We start from the raw sequence: 23,509 nt of genomic DNA, 5'->3' as shown, positions 1-23,509 counted from the left end.
TGATCCGATTTGGCTCATATTTGGAACACATAATACATACAAGAATATAAAGCGACCTATGAAAAAATCGCCGCTAGGTGGGGCAAGGAACGAGATATTCACAAAAACATAATACATACAAGAATAGAAAGCGACCTATGATGTCCGATTTGCCTCATATTTGGAACACATATTACACACAAGAATAGAAAGCGACCTATGAAAAAAATCGCCGCTACGTGGCGCAAGGATCGAGATATTTAAAAAAATCGTATTTGTCCGATTTGGCTCATATTTGGAACACATAATACACACAAGAATAGAAAGCCGCCTATGAAAAACATCGCCGCTACGGGGCGCATGGAAAGAGATATTCAAAAAAATCGTATTTGTGGTCCGATTTGGTCCATATTTAGAACACATAATACATATATGTTTGGAACAAATATAACATACATTCCGGTAGAAGTGACATCAAAATATTTTGGAGTTGGAGGAGGAACAAGCATACGTGGCGCAGAGTCGAGTAAAATCTTTGGAAGGATTATGTATTGAGGACTTAGATTGTAACAAATTGTCAGGAAAGAGTCCTTGTAATTATGAGTTACTAAATGAACTAAATAGAATGAGAAATAATAGGCAATTAAATAAAGACTAAAAACTTGAAAATAAAATAATAAAAAAAAATTGTTTAAGTTAAACGGTTTTATTGAAAACCTTACTTACATGAAGTAATAATAATAAAAATAAAACTAGAAAATAATTAGGTAGGTCCTAGGTACCAGTCATCACACTCCTCATCAATCTAGCGTGTTGATCAGACAATTAAATAAAAGCGTTGAACGCGTCAAATTTCTATTGATAGTCATAAGTAAAACCAACTGAGTCCTAATCACATTTTTAGAAATTTCACGCGTCCAACGCTTCTATTAATTGTCTGATCAACGCCCTAGATTGATGGGGAGTGTGATGACTAGTACCTAGGACCTACCTAATTATTTTTTAGCTTTTAGTATTATTACTTCATGTAAGTATTGTTTTCAATAAAACCGTTTAACTTAAAAAAATTTTTTTATTATTTTATTATAAACAAATTTTACGAAAATTTTTTGGTTTCGTCATTTTGTGGAACATTTTTTTGCACTATTCAAGTACTGCAGGTCTTATAGAAACGCAATGAAGATTAGTTTTGTTAATTTATAATTTTTTTTTTTAATTGGTGGAAATATATAAAAATTTTCATTATCTTCTCGAATGTTTTCCTTATTTTCTGGAATTCTAGAAACATTATAAAATTACTGAGAAAAATATTATTAAAATTTTTTTCCGATCTTCAAAATTTCCTACATTTTGGGGATTTTTTTCTTTCTTTTGAAAAATTATAAAAGCTTTTAAATTTTTAAAGTTTTCCCTTTCTTCAGGACTAAAGAAAAAGTACTGAAAAAAGCTCTTTTCTCTAAAATTCTTTTACTTTTCGGAAAATCAAAATCTTTGAAAAGCTAATAAAAAAAATTTTGAAATTTTTACGACTTGTGAATTGTAAATTTATAAAAAATTGGGTTATTTATCTTTTTGTTCTTTTCAGGAACTCTACCATTTTTTAAGTGTACTTCAGAAACCATAAAATGTTTTTCATAAACGGTAAAATATACTTCATAGCAATAATTTGTAGTTCAGAAACGATGAATTGTACTTCAGAGTAGTCAAGTGTACTTCAGAAAGAGTAATATGTATTTCAGAAAGGTCAATTTCAATTTACACATTCTAAATTATACTTCAGCATAGTTCAGATACCATAAGTTGTATTTCAGAGTAGTTAATTGAACTTCAAAAACCGTTAATTGTACTAAAGAAACTAGTTGTTGTGCTTCAGTTGCACTTCAAACGTATTATACTTTGAGGAGCGGCATGTTTATTCTGAAACACATTAAACGCTTTTGGCAGCACACTTGACTATTTCGAAGTACAAATAACGCTTTCTGATACACAACTTCCTATTTCTATAGTACAATTGACTATTCTGAAGTCTATGTTACATTTTCTGAATTACGATTGATTGTTCCGAAAATATTTTACAATTTCTGAAATCAATTTTACGGATTCTGAAATAAAAATTATTATTTTGAACTTCATTTTACTGCTTCTTAACTATAATTGCAAATTTTGAAATCAAGAGCTATTAATATTTTTTTCTTCTCTTCACGAAACTCTGGACTATTAAAAGCTTCTCAGCTACATATTTTCAGTTCTTATGAAATTTTAATCTGTTTACCTGGAAATATAAATATGTGTACAAATTTAAGTAAATTTTGGAATTTTTATTTTTTTGTTTTTAAACTTTTCGATATTTTGGAAACACACGTACTTATGTGGAATTCTTACAATAACCGTTTTTATACCGAAATCAGAATAGCCCGAAACTTTCCCTGATTAATAGGAGGAAGCTCCCAAATATTCCTAAATTATCCCAACTTATTCAGAAATCAATAACGATATGATCGCGATATAGTCCTGAATTTACTTTAAACGATCTGCGAAACAATCACGAATTAGCCCAGCTATACCCCCCCCCCCCCCCCCCCCCCTTAATATCATGAAATCGTCACGAAATCATGAAAATTAGCCAGAAAACAATACCTAAATGATCCCCAAAATGTCCAAAAACTATCCTAACATAAATTCCAAATTTCGCTCCCAAAATAATTCAGATATATAACTAGAATGATCTACAAAATGTTCGTGAATAGACCCGGAATGATTTGGAAACAGTTCCATAATAATGAGCAAATTTTCGCTAAGTATTCGTAAGTGATCCCGAATTTCGCACATATTTCGAAGTGATGCCAAATTTGTTCTTAAAGTATTACGAAATTATTCCGAAAAATTTCAATTGATATGTAAATAAACCCGAAATGATTTCCAAATTATTACAAAATGACCTTAAAAATTAATATCAAAATCTTCCAAAAAAAATTCCGTAATTAATCAGATTTGGTACCAAAAACAGTCCTAAAATAATTCGCGAATTTTCACGTAGAATTTCTGAAAATAGCTTCAAAATTTTGACAAAAATGTCAATAATAAGCATGATACAAAAAATGGAGGTAGTTCCATTTCGTGTGACGTTAGCCACTTGACTTTTGCGGGGACAATGACAATTTCACTAAAAACAAGCTACCAGATTGAAAAATGTTGCGAATTTTTCTAATTTTGATGGATTTCATATTAACGAATACGACTAAATTACTTTCATAGTTATTTTAAATAAAAAAGAAACAAAAAATTAGCCCCATGCCTTCGAAATATTTTAATACGAAATATCAGCCTAGAAAAGGTTTTTAATAAGTTTTTCGAGCTCCCGAAAATTGTTTTGGTGGAAGAAACTTGGATCGAAGTATGCAAAGCAAGGAAATAAAGCCTTCTTAAGTGTACGTACGTTTGCTCAGAACAATTTGGCAAAACATACACGTTTGTCAATTGCTTACTCAAAGGAGGTCCTTATAAACCGACACATGTAATTTCTTGACAAATTGGCTACAAGTCCACATTTTTTATTTTTTTATTTATTTCATAATTCAAGCGCTGCGCTTTAGGAAGGAATTGTTAAACCATTTTTTAGGGAGAACATTACCCTGTAGCTCCGCAGGTTAGCCACTAGTAATGAGAGTGTTTTTGCCCGTTGTACCAGGGGTCACCTTGGGGCAGCCACGCCTCTACACATTCTGTGCCCTTTTAGCATTCACGTAGATGTGCAGACTTTGGAGGAACAGTTCTTCTCAAAATGCATTGTAGGGGCACGATAATAGGGTCATGATAGAAGAACAGGATTTTTCGTGTATTTTTTCTGTCTGGGGGTCAAGCTGCCATATCGATATGAGTCATTAACCAACGTATGAGTCATTTTCCATTATTTTTCAATAAAATTGCATGTTTTACTGTATTCTCAATCGATATATATGCACATAAATCGTGCTAAAGCATATTATTATTGTCTCAGATGGTCATTTCGTTTTTATCCTAAAGGAAATTTCCATCTAGAAAACCCACAATTTCGCCCTAAACAGTAACGGTATGGCAACGCTTCTGGCAAAACAGCAAACATTATGAAACTTCAAAAATCCCCAAACAATACGTCAAAAAATGTTGAGTGGAACTACCTTCTTTTTTGTATCATGATAATAAGTGGTCCCAAAAAAAATTAAGAGACAGTTCGAATATGCTTGCGAAATGGTCCCAAAATAATTCCGTGTCTTTGGTATAGAACAGTTCTGAAAATATACCCAAATAATCCCAAAAACAATGTATTGACACTGCTTAGCTTCCGAAAACTGCATAAACCTCGCTCAAAGTAGATAACCCCAATAATATTGATCTAACTCATATAGACTAAGGATAACATGAAAACTGGAGGATAAAGCAAACGAGAATGGTAAAGAGAGAGCAGAGGTAAGGCAAAGCTCACTTATTGAATGTGGACAGAGGACAGAGTCTGCCGGGTAAACATGTTTATTATATTAATATATTATTTTATTTTACTTATACGAAAATACAATGATAAAAATAATATAATTTTTTTAAGCTAAACATAAATTCTATAATTAATTTTTAAATTCATACAAATAGTAATATAAGATTATACAAAATTTAATAATTTTTAACAATATTCTACAGCTTTTATTATAAAATTGTTCCGCTCTCATAGCTTCCAGTACTACGTGCACTTTCGCTTAAACAATAATCTGTTGCACACTCTCAACATGGGCAATTCCACCACTACATAAGCGAGACCCGAGCATAGTACAGCTAATACATTTGTCGCAATAAAATCTGTACCAGAAGCGATTTCATTAAAATTGGTCGGCTCATTGCGTGTCCCATAGATGATCATTGTAATTATGGGTGTTAGTAAATACATGTTAAAACAGAATTTATTCAACAAACGAAAAGGATAGGCACTCAAAAATGTATTCAAGAGGCCACCATTTCCCCAAGCGCACATCAAAATAGCGCCACCAATTGAGAGTGCGAAAAGCAATTTGCCAAAAGACATAATTAACGCCACCAGCCATGTGGGTGTGCTACGCCAGTAGCTCATGAAATTTGCCACCACATAGATGAGGGCGATGAAAAGCCAAAAAGCCGCATCCCAATAACCAATTTTACTATTATTCGTCAACAGCAATGAATCGATAGTTGCAGATGTTGCCGTAGCTGTCGAAGCTGCCAACTCATCACTTGATTGTTGTTGTAGCTGCCTCTGTGGCTGGGATTCAGTTTGCGTGTGCGATTGTTGTTGTTGATTATGGTATCTCTGTTGTTGTTGTCGCCGTTGGCCATGATGATATAGCAACCAACCGCAAAGGGCACCACCAAGATATGGATTGATGCGCACCCATGGTTTCACGTACAACTGATTTATTGTTGAATGTATGACGTCAATACTGCATATGTGGGTTTATGTATGTACATATGTTTGCATGTGCATGCGTGCGTGCATAACATTGCGTGTATGTGGGTGTGTTCATTTTGTACGGTTTGAAAGAAAATATAGACATTATTGTTTTTAGAAGGCAAATCATAGTAGCTTGGTAGTGCATTTAGGATCAATGTCTCATGGAACGGCGGCACATTGCGTGTCATACATACATGAGTTCATAATCGCACAAGCAAAAATATGTATACAAACATACATATGTACGTATGTAAATACTTACTCAAATGTAATGCCATTGTTGTAATTACAAAGCCAACCCAACGCTGGAAAGCCCAATGTAAATGTCACGAACACGATTTTGGCCAAACCTTCGCTTTTCGCATACAAAAATAGCAGAGCTGTTATGAGTATGTAGAATTGCATTTCGCATGCCAAATACCACGTCCATGAGCAGCAAATGTCCTTCATGTCTAAGAAATTTTGTATGTAGAGCAAGTTGTGCCACCAGAGTCTAGCGAATGAATGACAAAAAGAATTTTAATTAACCTCTTTTAAAATATATTTTTATTTGGCAACCCAATTATTTATTTATTTATTTATTTAAGTTGAGTCTTTGAATTTATAGATTCTTACAGAGTATATTATGCAAATTTTTACATTAACTTAATCCTAAGAAAAACAAGTAAGGAAGGCTAACTTCGGGTGTAACCGAACATTACATACTCAGCTGAGAGCTTTGGAGACAAAATAAGGGAAAATCACCGTTTAGCAAAATGAACCTAGGGTAACCCTGTAATGTGTTTGTATGACATAGGTATCAAATGGAAGGTATTCAGGAGTATTTTAAAAAGGAGTGCGCCATAGTTCTATAGGTGGACGCCATTTCGGGATATCGCCATAAATGTGGACCAGGGGTGACTCTATAGTGTGTTTGTACGATATGGGTATCAAACTAAAGGTATTAATGAGGGTTTTTAAAGGGAGTGGGCCTTAGTTGTATATGTGAAGACGTTTTCGAGATATCGACCAAAATGTGGACCAGGGCGACCCAGAACGTCATCTGTCGGGTAACGCTAATTTATTTATATATGTAATACCACGAACAGTATTCCTGGCAAGATTCCAAGGGCTTTTGATTTCGCCCTGCAAAACTTTCTCATTTTCTTCTACTTAATATGGTAGGTGTCACACCCATTTTACAAAGTTTTTTCTAAAGCTATATTTTGCGTCAATAAACCAATCCAATGGCGGCCGCCGTAGTGTGATGGTTGCATGCTCCACCTACCACACCGTATGCCTTGGGTTCACACCCCGGGCAAAGCAACATCAAAATTTTAGAAATAAAGTTTTTCAATTAGAAGAAAATTTTTCTAAGCGACGTCGCCTCTCGGCAGTGTTTGGCAAGCGCTCTGAGTGTATTTCTGCCATGAAAAGCTCTCAGTGAAAACTCATCTGCCTTGCAGATGTCGTTCGGAGTCGGCATAAAACATGTAGGTCCCGCCCGGCCAATTTGTAGGGAAAATCAAGAGGAGCACGTCGCAAATTGGAAGAGAAGCTCGTCCTTAGATATCTTGGAAGTTATCGCGCCTTACAATTATTTTTTATTTCTTAAACCAATCCAAAGAGTCAGCACATATGCGCCTTGGCAACCACGCTACTGTTGGCAGCCATAATTTCGAAATATTAAAAGACTTCGTTTATTTGGGAACCAGCATCAACACTAGCAACAACATCAGCACTGATATACAGCGAAGAATCAGTCTTGCCAATAAATGTTACTTTGGACTAGGTAGGCAATTGGAAAGTTAAGTCCTCTCTCGGCAAACGAAAATCATACTCTACAAGTCACTTATCGTACCCGTCCTGCTATATGGGGCAGAAGCATGGACCATGACAACAGCAGATGAAGCGGCTTTGGGAGTGTTCGAGAGAAAAGTTCTTCGAAAGATTTATGGACCTCTACGCGTTGGCGAGTACCGAAGAAGATTTAATGATGAGCTGTACGAGCTATACGCAGACATCAATATAGTCCAGCGAATTAAAGCGCAGCGGCTGCGCTGGCTAGGCCATGTTATGCGAATGAAATATGATGCTCCGGCCAAGGAAGTCTTTCTATCGGAACCCGCCTATGGAAGCAGAGGTAGAGGGCGGCCTCCACTCCGTTGGAAGGACCAGGTGGAAAACGATTTAAACTCCCTTGGTGTGACCAATTGGCGCCGGTTGGCGGAGCGAAGGAGCGACTGGCGCGCCTTGTTGGACGGCCATAACCGTTTAGACGGTTAAGCGCCAATTAAGTAAGTAAGTAATCCAATTACCATGTTTCATCTCTCTTTTCTTATTTGGTACAGAATTATGGAATTTTTTAAATTTTTGCTCAAGTTATCGTGTTAACGGCCGAGGGGAAGAACAGATGGTCGACTGTGTATAAAAACTGGGCGTGGCTTCAACCGATTTTACACATTTTCACAGAAAACAGTTACCGTCATAGAATCTAAGCCTCTACCAAATTTCACAAGGATTGTTTAATTTTTGTTCGACTTATGGCCTTACAAGTATTCTAGATGAATTAAATGAAAAAGGGCGGAGCCACGCCCATTTTGAAATTTCCTTTTATTTTTGTATTTTGTTGCACCATATCATTACTGTAGTTGAATGTTGATATAATTTACTCATATACTGTAAAGATAATAAATTTTTTGTTAAAATTTAATTAAAAAAAAAAACAATTTTTTAAAAGTGGGTGTGTTCGTCATCCGATTTTGCTAATTTTTATTTGGCACATATATTATATATATAGTAATAGGAGTAACGTGCCTGCCAAATTTCGTCATGATATCTTCAACGACTGCGAAGTTAGAGCTTGCAAAACTTTTAAATTACCTTCTTTTTAAAGTGGGCGGTGCCACGCCCATTGGCCAAACTTTTACTAAGTTTCTATTTTGCGTCATAAGGTCAACGCACCTACCAAGTTGTATCGCTTTACCCGTCTTTGGTAATGAATTATCTCACTTTTTCGGTTTTTCGAAATTTTCGATATCGAAAAAGTGGGCGTGGTTGTAGTTAAATAGCGATCTGAGATGAGCGCCCGGGACCCTACATACCAAATTTCATCAAGATACCTCAAAATTTACTCAAGTTATCGTGTTTACGGACGGACGGAAGGACGGACATGGCTGAATGAATTTCTTTTTTCGCCCAGATCATTTTGATATAAAGAATCCTATATCTATCTCGATTAGTTTATACCGTTACGGATTACCGTTATGCGAACAAAGTTAATATACCCCGTGAGCTCTGCTCAGCTGAGTATAATAAGATCTTAAACTGTTAATTAAGGCAGCGTAAGGAAAAGTGTAGTCAGCACCTGAGGAGTTAAAAAACGTATTCAGATCAGCACAAGCTCTAGAAATAGAAGCAGTTACACCATAAATAGTTCTAGAAAAGCCAATTTGTAAGGGTTCAAACTGTCGGAGGTTTCTGCATGGTACATTAAACTGAATTTTATCAAGAAGTGATGGACAATCAACGGTCTCTGAAATTATGCCAATGACAAATGAGGAAGATAGAATGGAACGTCTGTTTGCATGCGCGTTTACTGCAATTAAAAGGAATCGTGCTTCATACAAAGGCATTGGTTCAGAAAAGTTTAAAGATCGAAGAGCAAATCGTAAAAAAACTTTCTGAACACGCTCAAGCCGATTAGAGCGGCCAATTTGGTAAGGTCTCCAAATGACACCGCATACTCTAACCTCGATCTGACGAAGGCACAATATAGCGACTTCATAGTATAGGGCTAGTGAATGTGGAACAGTTACGACTTATGAGCGCAAGCATTGCATATGATCGAGCTATGACATAGTTTACATACGTAGAGAAATTAAATTTAGTGTCAAAATACACCCCTAGGTTTTTGTTTTCTTCAGGCATGCTTAACCAACGAACCGATATCATTTCGTTACGATAATTAACGTTAATAAACGAAACAAAGTCATTTCGTTTCGTTTATTAACGTTAAAAACGTCAAATTAACGAAATGATTTCGTTTCGTTTTCTGCCATATCAAAACGGAATCAAATCGTTTATGTTCATTATTAATTTCAAACTATGCTGGCAAAGCTGATTGATGGCGGAGTCATTAAAGGTGAAAGCAATAGCCAAGCTGATTGCAACTTTTCTCATGAATTTTGACAGTACGAACATTTCTCAGAGTGTTTTTGACATTACCACCAACGAATTACACAAACAAATTATATGGAGTTTGTGTGTGTATGTGCGCTCGTTGTTACCACCTTACGGCTTCACCATGGCTATAGCATTGCCAGCACAATTCAAACATAAAGTATCACGTTTTTGTTAACGTTTTTAACGTTAACGAAAGCTTTTCGTTTCGGATAAACACGAGATACAATTTATCTTGATAATTTCTTTATCGATAATATTTCGAAGTGTTTCAACGGAAACGGTGGAAATTTTTTGATAAACGATTAGCTTAACGTTAAGGTGCATCCCTGGTTTTCTTCAACAGATTGCAATGTATAGCCAGCGATACTATAGCAAGTACAAAGGGTATTAACTGCTTTTGAAAAAGTAACATGAAAGCATTTTTAATGTTTAACGATAAACGATTTAGACTACACCAGTTTTCGACATTACTAAGGTCTGATCGCAGACGTTCAGAGTCACCAGAACTATTTGTAACAGCAAATACTTTTAGATCATCCGCATACAGCAGATATTCCGGAAACGAGAAGCATGAGCCATTGTCATTTATAAAAAGTATAAAGAAGAAAGGTCCTAGAATGCTACCTTGTAGGACTCCTGAGGATGCAATGAAGGGATGGAATGTGGTATCATCAACGTATACGACACAACGCCTGTTGGATAAGTAAAACTTAATTCACATCAAAAAAGTAGAGTGAAAACCCATAGCAGCCAGCTTCAGTGAAAGTATTCTGTGATAAACTTTGTCGAATGCCTTCGAGAAGTCAGTATAAATTGTATCAACTTAAAATCTATTCTGAAAAGCAGAAATGCAATATTCACTAAACACAGTTGAGCGTTGGTACGAAACCGTGTTCATTAACAATAACTTCAAAAAGTTTGGACACCGAAGATAGCTTCATCTATAATTGCGAACATCGTTCTTATTACCGCTCTTAAATATAGGTGAAATCGATGCCGATTTCCAGTCATCCACAAAAAGACCAGTGGCCAGAGAATTGTTGAAAATGATTGTGAGTGGCATTGCCAAACACAGACAACTTTTTAGCAAAATGACCGAGAGGACATCAGAGTCAGTCTTTGTGGACGACTTAAGCTTCCTTATGCCGTATATAACATCCGAAACGGATACACGTAGAGACCCGAAGTTAAAAGAACAATCCTTCGTGGAAGAAAAACTTGAATCAGAGGGAAAATCAGATTCAAAGTTGGAGCAAAAAAAATCAGCAAATAAATTAACGGAATCTACAGCACTATTTGCAAATGTGCTATCGTAGAATACATTATTTGGAACTCTCGAATAAGCCTTTTTAGATTTTATGAAGCCCCAGAAAGCCTTCGGGTTCGATACTATATTTTTCTCAAAGCTCAAAATGTAGTTTATATACAGAAACTTATTCAAACAGTTGAACTCTTTCAAATGATATTGAAATTTAGAGTGGTGCACTGGATTCCCAGTTTTTTTGTACAGCCTCCCAAATTTGTTTTTTAGATTCCTCAAATACATTAACCGCTTGGAATGCCAGTGTGTCTTATGTGGTTTTTTTTTACAATAGGGACATGCTGCAAGCACAACTCAAAAACCTTATTTTTAAGAGATTTATAACATGATGTTACATCTTTGCCACAGAAAGCATCACACCAATGCTTCACAAAATTGAATTAAAATTAGAAAGGTCACAAGCGCTATAGTTAAATTTTATACCACCCTCAGTAGTAACGTCAGCAAATTCATAAAATTCCAACTCCAGAGAAAGAAGAACGTAATGTTTATCGGTTTGCGAGATTGGTTTAATGCATTCCGACAAAGTGTAATGAACATTATTAGAAATGAATACTAAATCTAGAATTCTATTTAAACAGTTATAGAAATGATTTATTTGAACTAATTCAGTGCTTAAAATATTATCGATAAAGTTAATTTCGGCTGAAGAGTTGACATTAGTGGCCATAAGTGCTCCAGTGTTATCAATTCGGGACCAATTCAAATCGTATAAATTAAAATCGCCGAGAACACAAAGATGGTTGTCACCAACAATATTTGATGCTAATGAAACAACGTTGTTAGCATGAGCAAAGTATAAACCATCTGCACTATTCGGTGGAATATACGAGGCGCATACATATAAGACATCAAACAAACCATGCACATGTACGCAAAGCTGGTCAATGATTGTGTCCGAGTTGGTGAGTGTTACCAATGCGCGCGGAATTTTCTCCGAACAGCAATAAGAACTCCACCACCTCGGAGGCAACCAGTTTTCGCTATCAAAGAAGTTATCATTCAGCCAAGATTCAACAAACACGAATATATCATAATCTATGTAAGTCAGAACTATACGTATATACAGCCAAACCTTTGGTCCGAAGGCCAGACATATTTTGAAAATATATTTTTAAGCAATTTTTAACCAGATTTGAAACTGCTACATTATCAGGAGGCCTCCTAGTTCGCACGAAAGGAACGAAAAGGTCGTACTGTGACATTAGCTGAACAGAGTTCAAAATCTGCGACTGGAACGCCAAGCTTGAAATTATCTCATTTAAGGGTTTTTGGCTCAACGCCTTTTTTGATCAATTTGTAGCAAGTTAGTTGGCTTTTATCAAGAGCAGCATGAAGTGCAACGTAGTCTATAACTTTTTCTTCGGTTACAGTTTGCAAAAACGATGATATATGAAGCCATTTAATTCGCTTCACGACGTCACGTCGCACAACACCTAAATCTGCATTCAAACTTGTACCAACAACAATTGTTTGCATTTGTTGATTTTGTGTGATTACTTTATTTGGCTGATTTTTTATTTATTTATGACATGTTATATTATAAAGTATAAGATAACAAACAAAACATAACATAACATAACATAACATAACATAACATAAAGTAACATAACATAAGATAATATAATATAACATAACCTAACATAACATAACATAATATAACATAAAATAACATTGCATAACATAGCATAATATAACATATCATATTAGAACATAACATTACATAAAATACGAAATCATAGCATAAGAACATTGCATGACAACATAACACAACATACCATAACATAACATAACAAAACACAACATAACCTAGCGAACATAGCACAAACTAACATAACAAACCATAGCATAGCATAACTTAAGAAACCATAACACAACGGAACATATTATAAATGTCAACAAAACAAACAAAAAGTTATCATAACGTAACACAACAAAGCATGATGAAACTTTACATTACAGGTAAGATTAGATTGCGCAATAGCGACCTTTATACGAAAAGCTCACTTGGATAGCATGAAGGTCTGTTGTGATGCCAATACCGATGCCGTAAGCTATAGCCAAATAGGAAATCGATAAAGTTTAAACATAACCAATCTGAATCGCCAAGGATTCAAGTGAGCCTTTACTCAAGGCAGAAATACTTTCGCGTTCTGGCATAAGCCGGTCAGTCAAGGCTGAAGTAACTCGAAGTTTTTACCTTCTTTCAATATATTAGGTTAGGTTAAGTTGAACTGACCGGTCTACGAGAACATTGCATGAATGAGTACGTAGTGTTACCAGAAGTTTATTTTAACGACCAAACTGAAAAACCCTGTCAAAAACCAGGACCTATGTTATAAAATAACTCCGTTCTCTTGGCAAACACCAGAAACTTTCTAGGAATTAAGTCACTTGCTGCTTCTAGATCTGACAGCTGTATCACTCCTAATAGCTGTGGTCTAAACCTAGAAAGCGCAGGACACGAGCACATAACGTATTTTTCCATAACGAATTTTGGGAAATTCCTGATAATTATACACCCTCTGCTAACGTTCGAATCGCTGAACTATCGAATAAATAACTTCAATATTCGGTATTGCAAAGTGGTCTTTATTTAGGCTATTTTTGGAGTAGTACAATTACACTCACTATCACGTACTTCACAAAAGCATGTTTAAATCAAACTGATTACGTATTCCTCAGCTTTCGCTGCTTTTATACTCTCTGTTGCCTTGTTCGCATATTTTTCCTAAGGTCTAGACGTTTGATCTTCTAGAACTGTTGTATCTCCTGCTTGGATATTTAGTTATATGCGTGTGTATGTGTGAGTAACAACTGCTCTTAGCTGATGACTACATATGTGCATGTGAGACAATTTCTTTGCTTTAAGCTGCTGGTTATGTGGTGAAATATTCTTCGTCGCCTTCTATGTACGTAAGTGTTGCTTGCTTTAATGTGTACATGTAAATAAGAGTGGCTGCTTGCTGTTTTTTTTGGTTGTGATTATTTACTAACAGCATAGTGATGCTAATATTCGCCACAATGTATTAAGTACTAGGCAATCGAGACCTTCTTAGTCGTATACTCCACATTGAGCCTACAGGACAGTTTCCTTTTAAAATAATAACTGGATATTTAACCGCAAAAGCAAGTGCTAGCGGCACTTTCTCATCAAGGGAGTCTTTAATGTGTGCATCTTAGTTATATTTTGTATCAGATATAACAGCCAGCACACTAAACTCAGCTCATCTAGCCGTCGTGTACTGATATTACAGCAAATCATCACCCAGTAATCTCACGAAGCTTTGAAGTGTAGACTGTGGACAGGAGCCACTGGGAAACAGGGAATCCTTATAATGACCCTGACTCAGAGGTCTGGTTCGCGGACGGAATCAAATTAGATAACGGAAAAACGGGAGCTGGCATCTATGGCCCGAACTGCAAGAAATCGATACCAATGGGATGCTACCCTACCATATTTCAGGCAGAAATCCATGCAATAGAAGTCTGCGGAGAGGCTCATCCTCGAAGAGCATCTACATTATGTCGGACAGCCAGGCGGCTCTGCGTGTCTTGCAATCCTACACAGTTAAATCTAAGCTAGTTGATGACTGCCTTGAAATCCTTAATGACCTGGGAGCCAAAAACAGGTTTTCTTAGGTTGGGTTTCCGGATATCAGGGATATGAAGGTCATAAACATGCAGACTACCTAGCAAAGCAGGGTGCTATAGCAGCATTCTATGGTCCAGAGCCCTCTTGTGGACTCACAACAGCACACACCAGGGAAACCATAAGTAACTGGGAAAGAAAACAATTCAGACGTCACTGGATTGACTGCCCAGGACGAAGACAGTCCAAAACGTTTATACTTCTGGCAACGAAAGTATCAGCCAAACGCATTGATCTAAGCAGGGAAGACCTAAGAACTCTCTCTGGATAGTAAAGAGACACTGTGATCTACGATATCACCTAAGTAAGTTAAAACTCTCCGACTCTCAAATTTGTCGTTTCTGTGAGCTGGAGGATGAAACGCCGGTTCACATTTTCTGCGAATGCGGCGCTTTAGCAAGGCAGATCCTCTCTAGGTGGTTTGACTCTTAATCGCTATGAGATATGGCCTGAAAAGATACTTAGACACATCAAAAACCTTGACATACAAAACTGGGCTGAAAGGTCATTCACAATAGATCTGCACAAAGGTCGCAGTGCTTCCAGGCCTAATAATAATAATAATAATAATACCACTGGCCACCCTTTCTACGATGGTCACCGGAAGTTCATTATAATAAACCCCCTTTAATGGCGAAAAAGACCCTGGAACAAATTCTTAGTTTGCTTCTTTGTATCCTTCATTTTCTCCCTTCTTCGAATGAAGATAAATTTCCGTTGACCAGCCCGTAAAATGGGTATGCTGCGTTGCCGATAGTACTCGATCGAACTTATTATTAGAAACAATGAAGTGCTGATTGCCCTGAAGTCCTTAGGACCTGTAACGGACTTTATGCTCAGAAAAATGTATCTTCGCGATGCAGCCTTTCAGAAAAATATCATGGTTAGTTGAGGTTAGGTTGAACTGGCCAGTCCATGAGGACATCACATAGGTTAAATGAGTCCGTAGTGTTACCAAACGTTTTTTAACGACCAAACTGAAAAGCCTTATCAAAAACCAAGACCTATGTTATAAAATAACTCCCTCCTCTTGGCAAATACTAGAAGATTTCTAGGACTTAAGCCACTTGCTGCTTCTAGATCTGACCTTAGCCTGGCAAGCGCAAGGTATGAGCACAAAACGTGCTCGATCGTTTCCTCCTCCAACCCGCACTTCCTATATCTGCTATCACTGGCTAAACCTAATTTAAAGGCATGTGACGCCAGAAGGCAGTGTCCAGTCAGAATACCCTTCATGATATTCAGTCCTCTCTTTTTAATGATAGAAGCAACTTTGTTAGTCTAAGGTTGTAAGACCTATACATACTCTTCGACACTTTACAGCCCCGCGGTTGAAATCACGCCTTTCCCGCTTGGTCGATCATGTGCTCCTCTCGCCTTCTCTTAATCTCGCCCAGTCTAATTGGGACGTCTACGGAGCAAGCGTCAAGGGATGCTCCTTTTTTAGCTAGTTCATCTGTTTTTTCATTCTCATCTATTCCCATGTGCCCTGAGGCCCAATATAGATGATGGCTGTCCCTGTCCCGATTCTTTCCAGAGACTGCTTATAGTCTAACCCACCTTTAGATGTTGTGCAATTCGAGATTATTGCCTTAATTTCTGTTTGGCTGTCAATATAAAAGTTAACACTGTTGCAGTTTAAGCTATTATCTTCCAGTGTTTCTACTGCTTTGGTTACGGTTAATATTTTCGCTTGGAAAACGCTACAGTAATCTGGCAGCTTGTAGGGTCTGTTTATTTCCGGTTCAGCACAGTACACCGCAGACCCTACCCCTCCCACTACTTGGGAACCATCTGTGTACACATGTATAGCCTCGTCCGCCATTTAAGCACCCTTGCGCCAACCATTCACCTTATTGTGGCCTTAGGATCTCCCTAGAAGCCGGGTAGGGAATCAGGTAGTCTGTTCGTCCTGTGGTTAATGACGCTATACTACTCTGGCTTTATGGTCGACGCTCAAGCTGCTCCGAGGCACTGAGCCTGGTTGCAGTTGTTAATGCTATGTTCCTTGCTACCAGATCTACAGGTGGAATGTGCAGAAGGGCATACAGTGCAGCCGCCGGGGTTGTTTTCAGGGCTCCCGTAATGCTAAGCATTGATAGCCTGTATACCCCCTCAAATTTTGTAGGTAGGTTGTCTTTGTGTGGCTTTCCACCAAACAAGAACTCCATAGTATCGAATAACGTTTACAATCGCTGTAAAAACCCAATGAGAAAGAGAGGGCGATAAACCTCACCTACACCCCAGCATTCTTTTATATGCATAAAGTGCCGTTGAGGCCTTCTTCACCCTCAATAGCTGGATGTCCTTTAAAGTAATTAAGACCAACCATAATCGCCCATTTAAACATTGCTGAAGGCCCCGGCAATGTCTAAGAAGACTCCTAGAGCATATTCCTTATATTCCAGGGCTTTTTCTATGCTCATTACCTCCTATGCAATGCGGTGTCTACCTTTGGTGTACGCATGTTGTGTTGTGGAGAGCAGCTTTTCATCCATGTTGGACTTTATGTACACATCTATCAGCCTCTCAATGGTTTTGAGCAGAAATTATGTTAAGCTAATGGGTTTATAGTCTTTGGGATACACGTGACCGATCTTCCCCGCCTTTGGTATTGGTAGGAAAGCTACACGAGCAGTTCTCCAAGAGAATGGTAGATGATTCAGTCTTATGCACCCATCGAATATTATTTTAAGCCATTCCACGGCCGCTGTGCTTGAAACTTGTAGCATGGACGGTTACATACCATCTGGTGATATAAACTTAGAAAACGTCTTCACCGCTCATTCGATCTTGGTATCGGTCACCAAGCCCGGCACTACTTGCTCCGTAATAGAAGTGTCAGTGCTGTCTGCTGGCTCTTCTAAATTATCTCCCGATGGGAAATGTTTATCGAAAAGCACCTCAAGGGACTCCTCACTATTACGCGATCATTCCCCGATATCTTTCTTCACTTGGTTGCAAAACTGCTGTTGTGCAGTGTTATTGAAAGCAATTCGTCTTTCGCTGATACATATGTACTTGCGAGTAAAACGCACTCCCCATTTACTTTTCTAAACAACAATAACTTGGTGAATATCTTAATTGCAGATAAAAATCTAATTTAATAAATATACAAAAGCTATTATTGATCTATTAAGAATCTTTTAACCAGGCGAAAGGAATTATGTTTAATAATAAAAAAAATTGGTCACCAAGTTTCGTGGATGATTACTCTTGTGTTCAGTATATCTGCAAGTTTACATACAAACAAAATTTATTTGTATACAGATTTTTAAATAACAGCGTTCAGTTCAATTGCATGGAGGTAATTAAATTTCGAATTTGATTACAAGAATATTTCGTTAATAATTCAGCGCTGCAGCGGATGACTTTGTGTGTCTGACACGCGTTCAACAAGCAGAGTGCATGAGCAAGTGTGAATACAGGGTGCCAGCATCATTTTGATTGCTAAGTTAAACTCTTTTGAAGTAGGAAAATTTAGCAAGTCCGATCAGAAATGCAAATATTTCTGAAGTCTCTGAAATATGTAGGTTAAAGTCTCACAATTAGAGATTTCGAATATAATGGATATGAAGACAAAATCATTAATCTATACATATGTATAATATAATTGTAGCAAGTCGATGTCTGCAAGTCGATTATTGGACCCCCAAATCAGCAGTTTTCAAAACGTTTGACTGTCTGTATGTTTGTACTCGCATCACTCAGAAAGTACTGCAAAAACTTGAGTGCAACTTTCATTGTTACATCACACGAGGTTAGGTCAGGTTGAACTGGCCGGCCATAGACTGATAGAGTCCGTAGTGTTACCAGAAGTTTGTTTTAACGACCAAATTGAAAAACCCCATCAAAAACCAGGACCTATGTTATAAAATAACTCCGTCCTCTTGGCAAATACTAGAAGCTTCCTAGGACTTAAGCCAGTTGCTGCTTCTAGATCTGACAGCTGTATCACTCCTAATACCTGGAGTTTTAGCCTGGCAAGTGCAGGGCACGAGCACAGGACGTGCTCGATCGTTTCCTCCTCCAACCCGCACTTTCGACATCTGCTATCACTGACCAAGCCTAATTTAAAAGCATGTGACGCCAGAAGGCAGTGTCCAGTCAGAATACCCGTCATGAGTCTTCAGTCCTTTTTTTTTAATGATAGAAGCAACTTTGTTAGTCTAAGGTTGTAAGAACTACACATAATCTTCGACACTTTACAGCACCGCGCTTGAACCCACGCCTTTCCCGCTTGGTCGATCATGTGCACCTCTCGCCTTCGCTTAATCTCGCCCAGTCTAATTGGGACGTCTACGGAACAAGCTTCAAGGGATGCGCCCTTTTTAGCTAGTTCGTCCGCTTTTTCGTTCCCATCTATTCCCATATGCCCTGGGACCCAATATAGATGTATGCTTCTCCCTGCATCAGACGAGGTCTAACTTAAATTTTAGGATATATTTTAAACCTCTAGATCACTAGGGTTTTGAAACCCAAAACATGAACCCCGATGTTTACGCGGCGTAGGCTGCCAACCGTCCCATCTCTCTTTTGTACATACGTATATCCATGAATTTATATCTATTCCGTATCTTGTACTGTATTTTATTATGGAATTGTATTATAGTGAATTACCCGCATAATCCATGAATTGTATTTACCCTTTAAATTCCCTATTGGGAACACTAATGGACGTGTGGCAGCCTCCACCGCGAAAATCCACCAAATTTAATTCGCCGCAAATGCAGGATGGCGATCTGGCACCACCACCTTTTGGTTATTGAATATGTATGTATTATTATTATCGTTGTCATCCTATGCAAAGAGGTTAAAAGTGCTTAATTTTTTGTGTGAAAATTATCAGCTTTGCATTACATCAAAGTTCCCATAAATTTATTGTTATTCTTGTTAAAACCAAAACCCTAAATTTCGCATCTTGTGATTTCAATTATTATAATTGTGGCACACTATAGCAGTTGCTAATATTTATCTTTTGTGAAAAAGGGAGCTAGTTTGCTTTGAGCACCTAATTTATTGAAATCTTGTAGTGCGTTGAATTAAATAATTCGGGATTCCTCTGTATATTTTATCAGTAGAATCACAGTTTATGAGTGAAATTTGTAACTTACATACACGCTTTATATCGGCTGTATCAATAAAATCATAATCGAAGAGTGAACTTTGTAACCTAAATACACGTTTTATATCATTTGGATAAAGTGGAGTAGCGGCCTTCGTGCAAACGTTGAGGGTAGTATAGCTATCCGCAGATACTAATAAATTCGTTCCCATAAGCATACTTGTCGCCAGCTGGGTAAGAAAATCTGGAAATCCATATTCGTGTTCGACGATCAACCCGTGCACCTAACCATATTAAGTAAACTAGACAAGAGTTGTCGGCAGGTATCACCGTGCAAAGAGAGAGCAGCAGCGGCAGCCAGCACAACATCATAACCCATCACCATCGTCCTCGACCAGGAGCCAGTATTGCCGGGCTCAGCCATTGCATCCACACTACCACAAAGAAGCCGGTCCCCTAACCAGTCTAGCCAAGGTAAATCGGTGAGTACCATCATCCCATATTAACTAATGGTCCTTCGTCGCCATTGACGAAACCAGCCCCTTTTAAAATAATATACATATATTAAAATATATCCCTCCCAAAAAATTTTTGGCGGCTCCCAATTATATACAATTTTCCCGCCAAAAATACAATTTTCCCGCCATAAAATATATATGTATATTCCCACCACCATATACAAACGTTCATAAAAGCGGTGTATTACAAACCGGCATATCCCACTCATACTCTTACAAAGTTAACTTGTGTCCCTTGCGGTATAATATAAATACATATCCCCCCCCCCCCCCACATCTGTATTATTATTTGCGATACCCAGCAAAAAATTCGGCCACTTTCACATAGTCTGAAATACCCAGCAGCAAATTCTGCAGGTCATCCCAACTGGGCTCAGACTACTCCCAAGTAATATAACTGGTCCTAACCTACCCACTCTTGACCGATAGGAAAGCTTCTGCCTTTGGTATTCCCTCATAAATAAACACCAGGCAGTCCCAAAAAATTCCCAAAATAGCTAAAGTAAAACTAAGCAAGTCCTTTTTTAGAATGGCTACCGTGGTCGAAAATAAATTTATATCCGAAACGGATCTCTTTACTGATTACTGCGCTCGGTTCGGCACAACCGAGATCCAAGATAACACCGAGGCATCCCTAAAGATAAAAGACAAAAATATTGATGTGTTCTGGGAAAGGCTACAGAGCGCATATGACGCTGTCGTGGAATCTGATGACAACGATCTTCCCGTCGACTTTAAGGCCTCAGCCTTCAATAAATACCGCGCCTGTCTTATAGCGTATGAAGACACAAAGGCAAGAATAGGCGATCAGCTCCAGCTAAGGGTACTAAGCAATCCCGTCCCCGCTACAACTACCACTCCCCAAGAAAATTCCGGGATGCACCTCAAAGTACCCGCTTGTGACACCGAAGTATTTTACGGGAGTTATGATCAATGGCCGTCCTTCCGTGACATGTTCACGGCGGTCTATATCAACCACCCCAAACTCTCGAGCGCCCAAAAACTGTACCACCTCAGGTACAAAACCCAAGGAAAAGCCGGCCAGATAGTAAAGCAATTTCCACTGAGTGATGACAACTTTGCTCTGGCTTGGGAAGCTCTTAAATCCCGTTATGAAAATAAAAGAGTCCTGGTTGACAACCAAATCAAAGCCCTCATGACCCTCAAGCCCATCCCGACTGAAAACAGCGAAGACATTCAGCGATTGCAATCCTCCTTTAATAACTGTCTCCAGATATTAGCAACCCAACAAGTCTCGACAGACAGTTGGGACCCCATATTAATATATCTGGTAACCTCAAAACTGCCGGAAAATACAGTTGCGCTTTGGGAGCAATCTTTAAGCTCCAGAAGAGACCTACCGAACTGGTCCCAAATGGATCAGTTTTTGACTACTCGCTACGAGATAGTGGAAAGGGTGGATCAATGGCGACCAGCCAAAACCCGATATAACCCACCCTCCACTAATTTCTCAAAGCCTCCCACAAGTCAAAACAATCCCCAGTTCAGGCAGGCTCAAACCCCTAACCAAAGCCGCAACCCCCCGCAGAACAACAACTACTCTCAAACTCGCACAAATGCTCATGTCGCCGAGCATCAAAAAGTATACGCCTGCAGAAAGTGCAAGCAGAACTCCCACAAGCTACAAAGCTGCTTGCATTATAAAAAGCTGTCAATCCCCGAACGGAAAAAATTCGTGAGAGAAAGCAATCTCTGCGAAAACTGCCTGTCACAAACCCACCTCGTAAAAGATTGCACAAGCACAGGAACGTGTCTATACTGCCAAGGTCGCCACAACTCCACCCTCCACGATACCGGAATATCACACCAAACCAATGGCCCTCGAAGAACGGCAGCCCAAGTAGCAACTACTCAGGACGTTACCAACCAAGATCCCAACGAGGAACTTCCCACCACCTCAAACGCTGCCCGCATTCAATCTTTGTATGCGGAAAATGATAGCAAGATCATTCTCCCAACAGCGATAGTGTCCATAGAACACCGAGGGGACTGCTTCAGGCTCAGAGCCTTAGTGGATCAAGGGTCAGAGCGTAGCTTCATCTCGTCGAAAGCTCAAATCAAGCTAGGCCTCCCATATACCCACTCCCTATTTGAAATATCGGGAATGGGAGGCGGAGTAGTACAAACCTCCAACAAGCTATGCTCACTGACCCTAGTCTCAAATGACCACAAGGTAAAAATAAAGGCCCAGGCAATCGTGCTACCTCGACTCACTAGGCAACTCCCAACACTCCGGCTAAATAATGACCAAATGCGTAAATGGTCCCATCTCAAGCTAGCAGACCAGAACACTCATAACCCCTCCCAAATTGATCTGGTATTAGGCAGTGATCTTATCCCTCAAATAATGCTAAATGGCATAGAAAAGATCTCGCCCACACTGCTAGCACAAAACACGATATTTGGCTGGATAATAAGTGGCCAAACCCCCGAAAAGGTCGGATCACACTCCTCTCAAGCGTGGGAAGTGACGAATGTCCAGCTGAATGAGCAGCTAAGGCAATTCTGGGAAATCGAAGAAATACCCAGAGTGCGAGTGGAAACCCCAGAAGATAAAATGTGCGAAGACTTTTATCAAAGCACAACCACTCGCATGGATGACGGTCGATATATGGTTCGGCTCCCCTTTAAACCAACATTCCCGAACGATGTCGACCTAGGTCAGTCCCGTACTGCAGCCCTACGACAGTTCCACGGCATGGAACGTTCCCTCTCAAAAAAGGGCGATCTCAAGCAGCAGTACGACCAGGTACTCGAAGAATATCTGTCCCTAGGCCACATGGAAGAGTGCAGTCCCAATGAAATAGAATCCCTGGGTAAATACTGCTCATTCTATCTCCCTCACCATGCAGTCGTAAGGCCAGACAAAAAGACAACAAAAGTCAGAGTTGTGTTCAACGCCTCCAAAAAGTCGGGTTCCGGTCACTCCCTCAACGATGTTTTATGTACCGGACCAACCCTCCAACCCGATCTCCGACTTATGTTGCTGAAATGGCGAACATATAAATATGTGTTTAATGGCGATGTCGAGAAAATGTACCGCCAAATTCTCTTGCACCCCGATGACCGAGACTACCAACGGATAATATTCCGAACCCCCGAACACAGTCCAATAAAGGACTACAAGTTAAAAACGGTCACCTTCGGGGTTAACTGCGCGCCTTTCCTGGCTATTCGCACTCTACACGAGCTGGCGAAAGACATAGCCGATTCCCATCCACGCGCAGCCCCAATACTAAAATCCGAGACGTATGTTGACGATATTTTATCTGGCAGTCATGATCTTCAATCAGCCGAGCAATCCCTAACAGAGACCATAGACGCTCTCAATTCAGCC

The 23,509-nt window shown here is 38.7% G+C and overlaps 1 protein-coding gene across 1 annotated transcript in view; it reads right to left on the bottom strand.

The window, feature by feature from the left end:
* Window positions 1-4,499: 4,499 nt before the first annotated feature.
* The window catches only part of LOC137246957 (uncharacterized), a 53,031-nt gene continuing 34,021 nt past the window's right edge, over window positions 4,500-23,509 (bottom strand). Inside the window, exons 7-8 of the mRNA XM_067778010.1 lie at window positions 5,694-5,924; window positions 4,500-5,420 (exon numbers count right to left, since the gene is read on the bottom strand). Coding sequence (XP_067634111.1) covers window positions 4,691-5,420; window positions 5,694-5,924 — 961 coding nt within the window. The 3' untranslated portion in view covers window positions 4,500-4,690. The remainder of the gene's footprint in view (window positions 5,421-5,693; window positions 5,925-23,509) is intronic.

Source organism: Eurosta solidaginis, chromosome 3 (genome assembly GCF_040869045.1).
Source record: "Eurosta solidaginis isolate ZX-2024a chromosome 3, ASM4086904v1, whole genome shotgun sequence".
Taxonomy (NCBI): Eukaryota; Metazoa; Arthropoda; class Insecta; order Diptera; family Tephritidae; genus Eurosta; species Eurosta solidaginis.
Note: the sequence above shows the minus strand (reverse complement) of the source record. Positions and strands in the feature narration are given on the sequence as shown.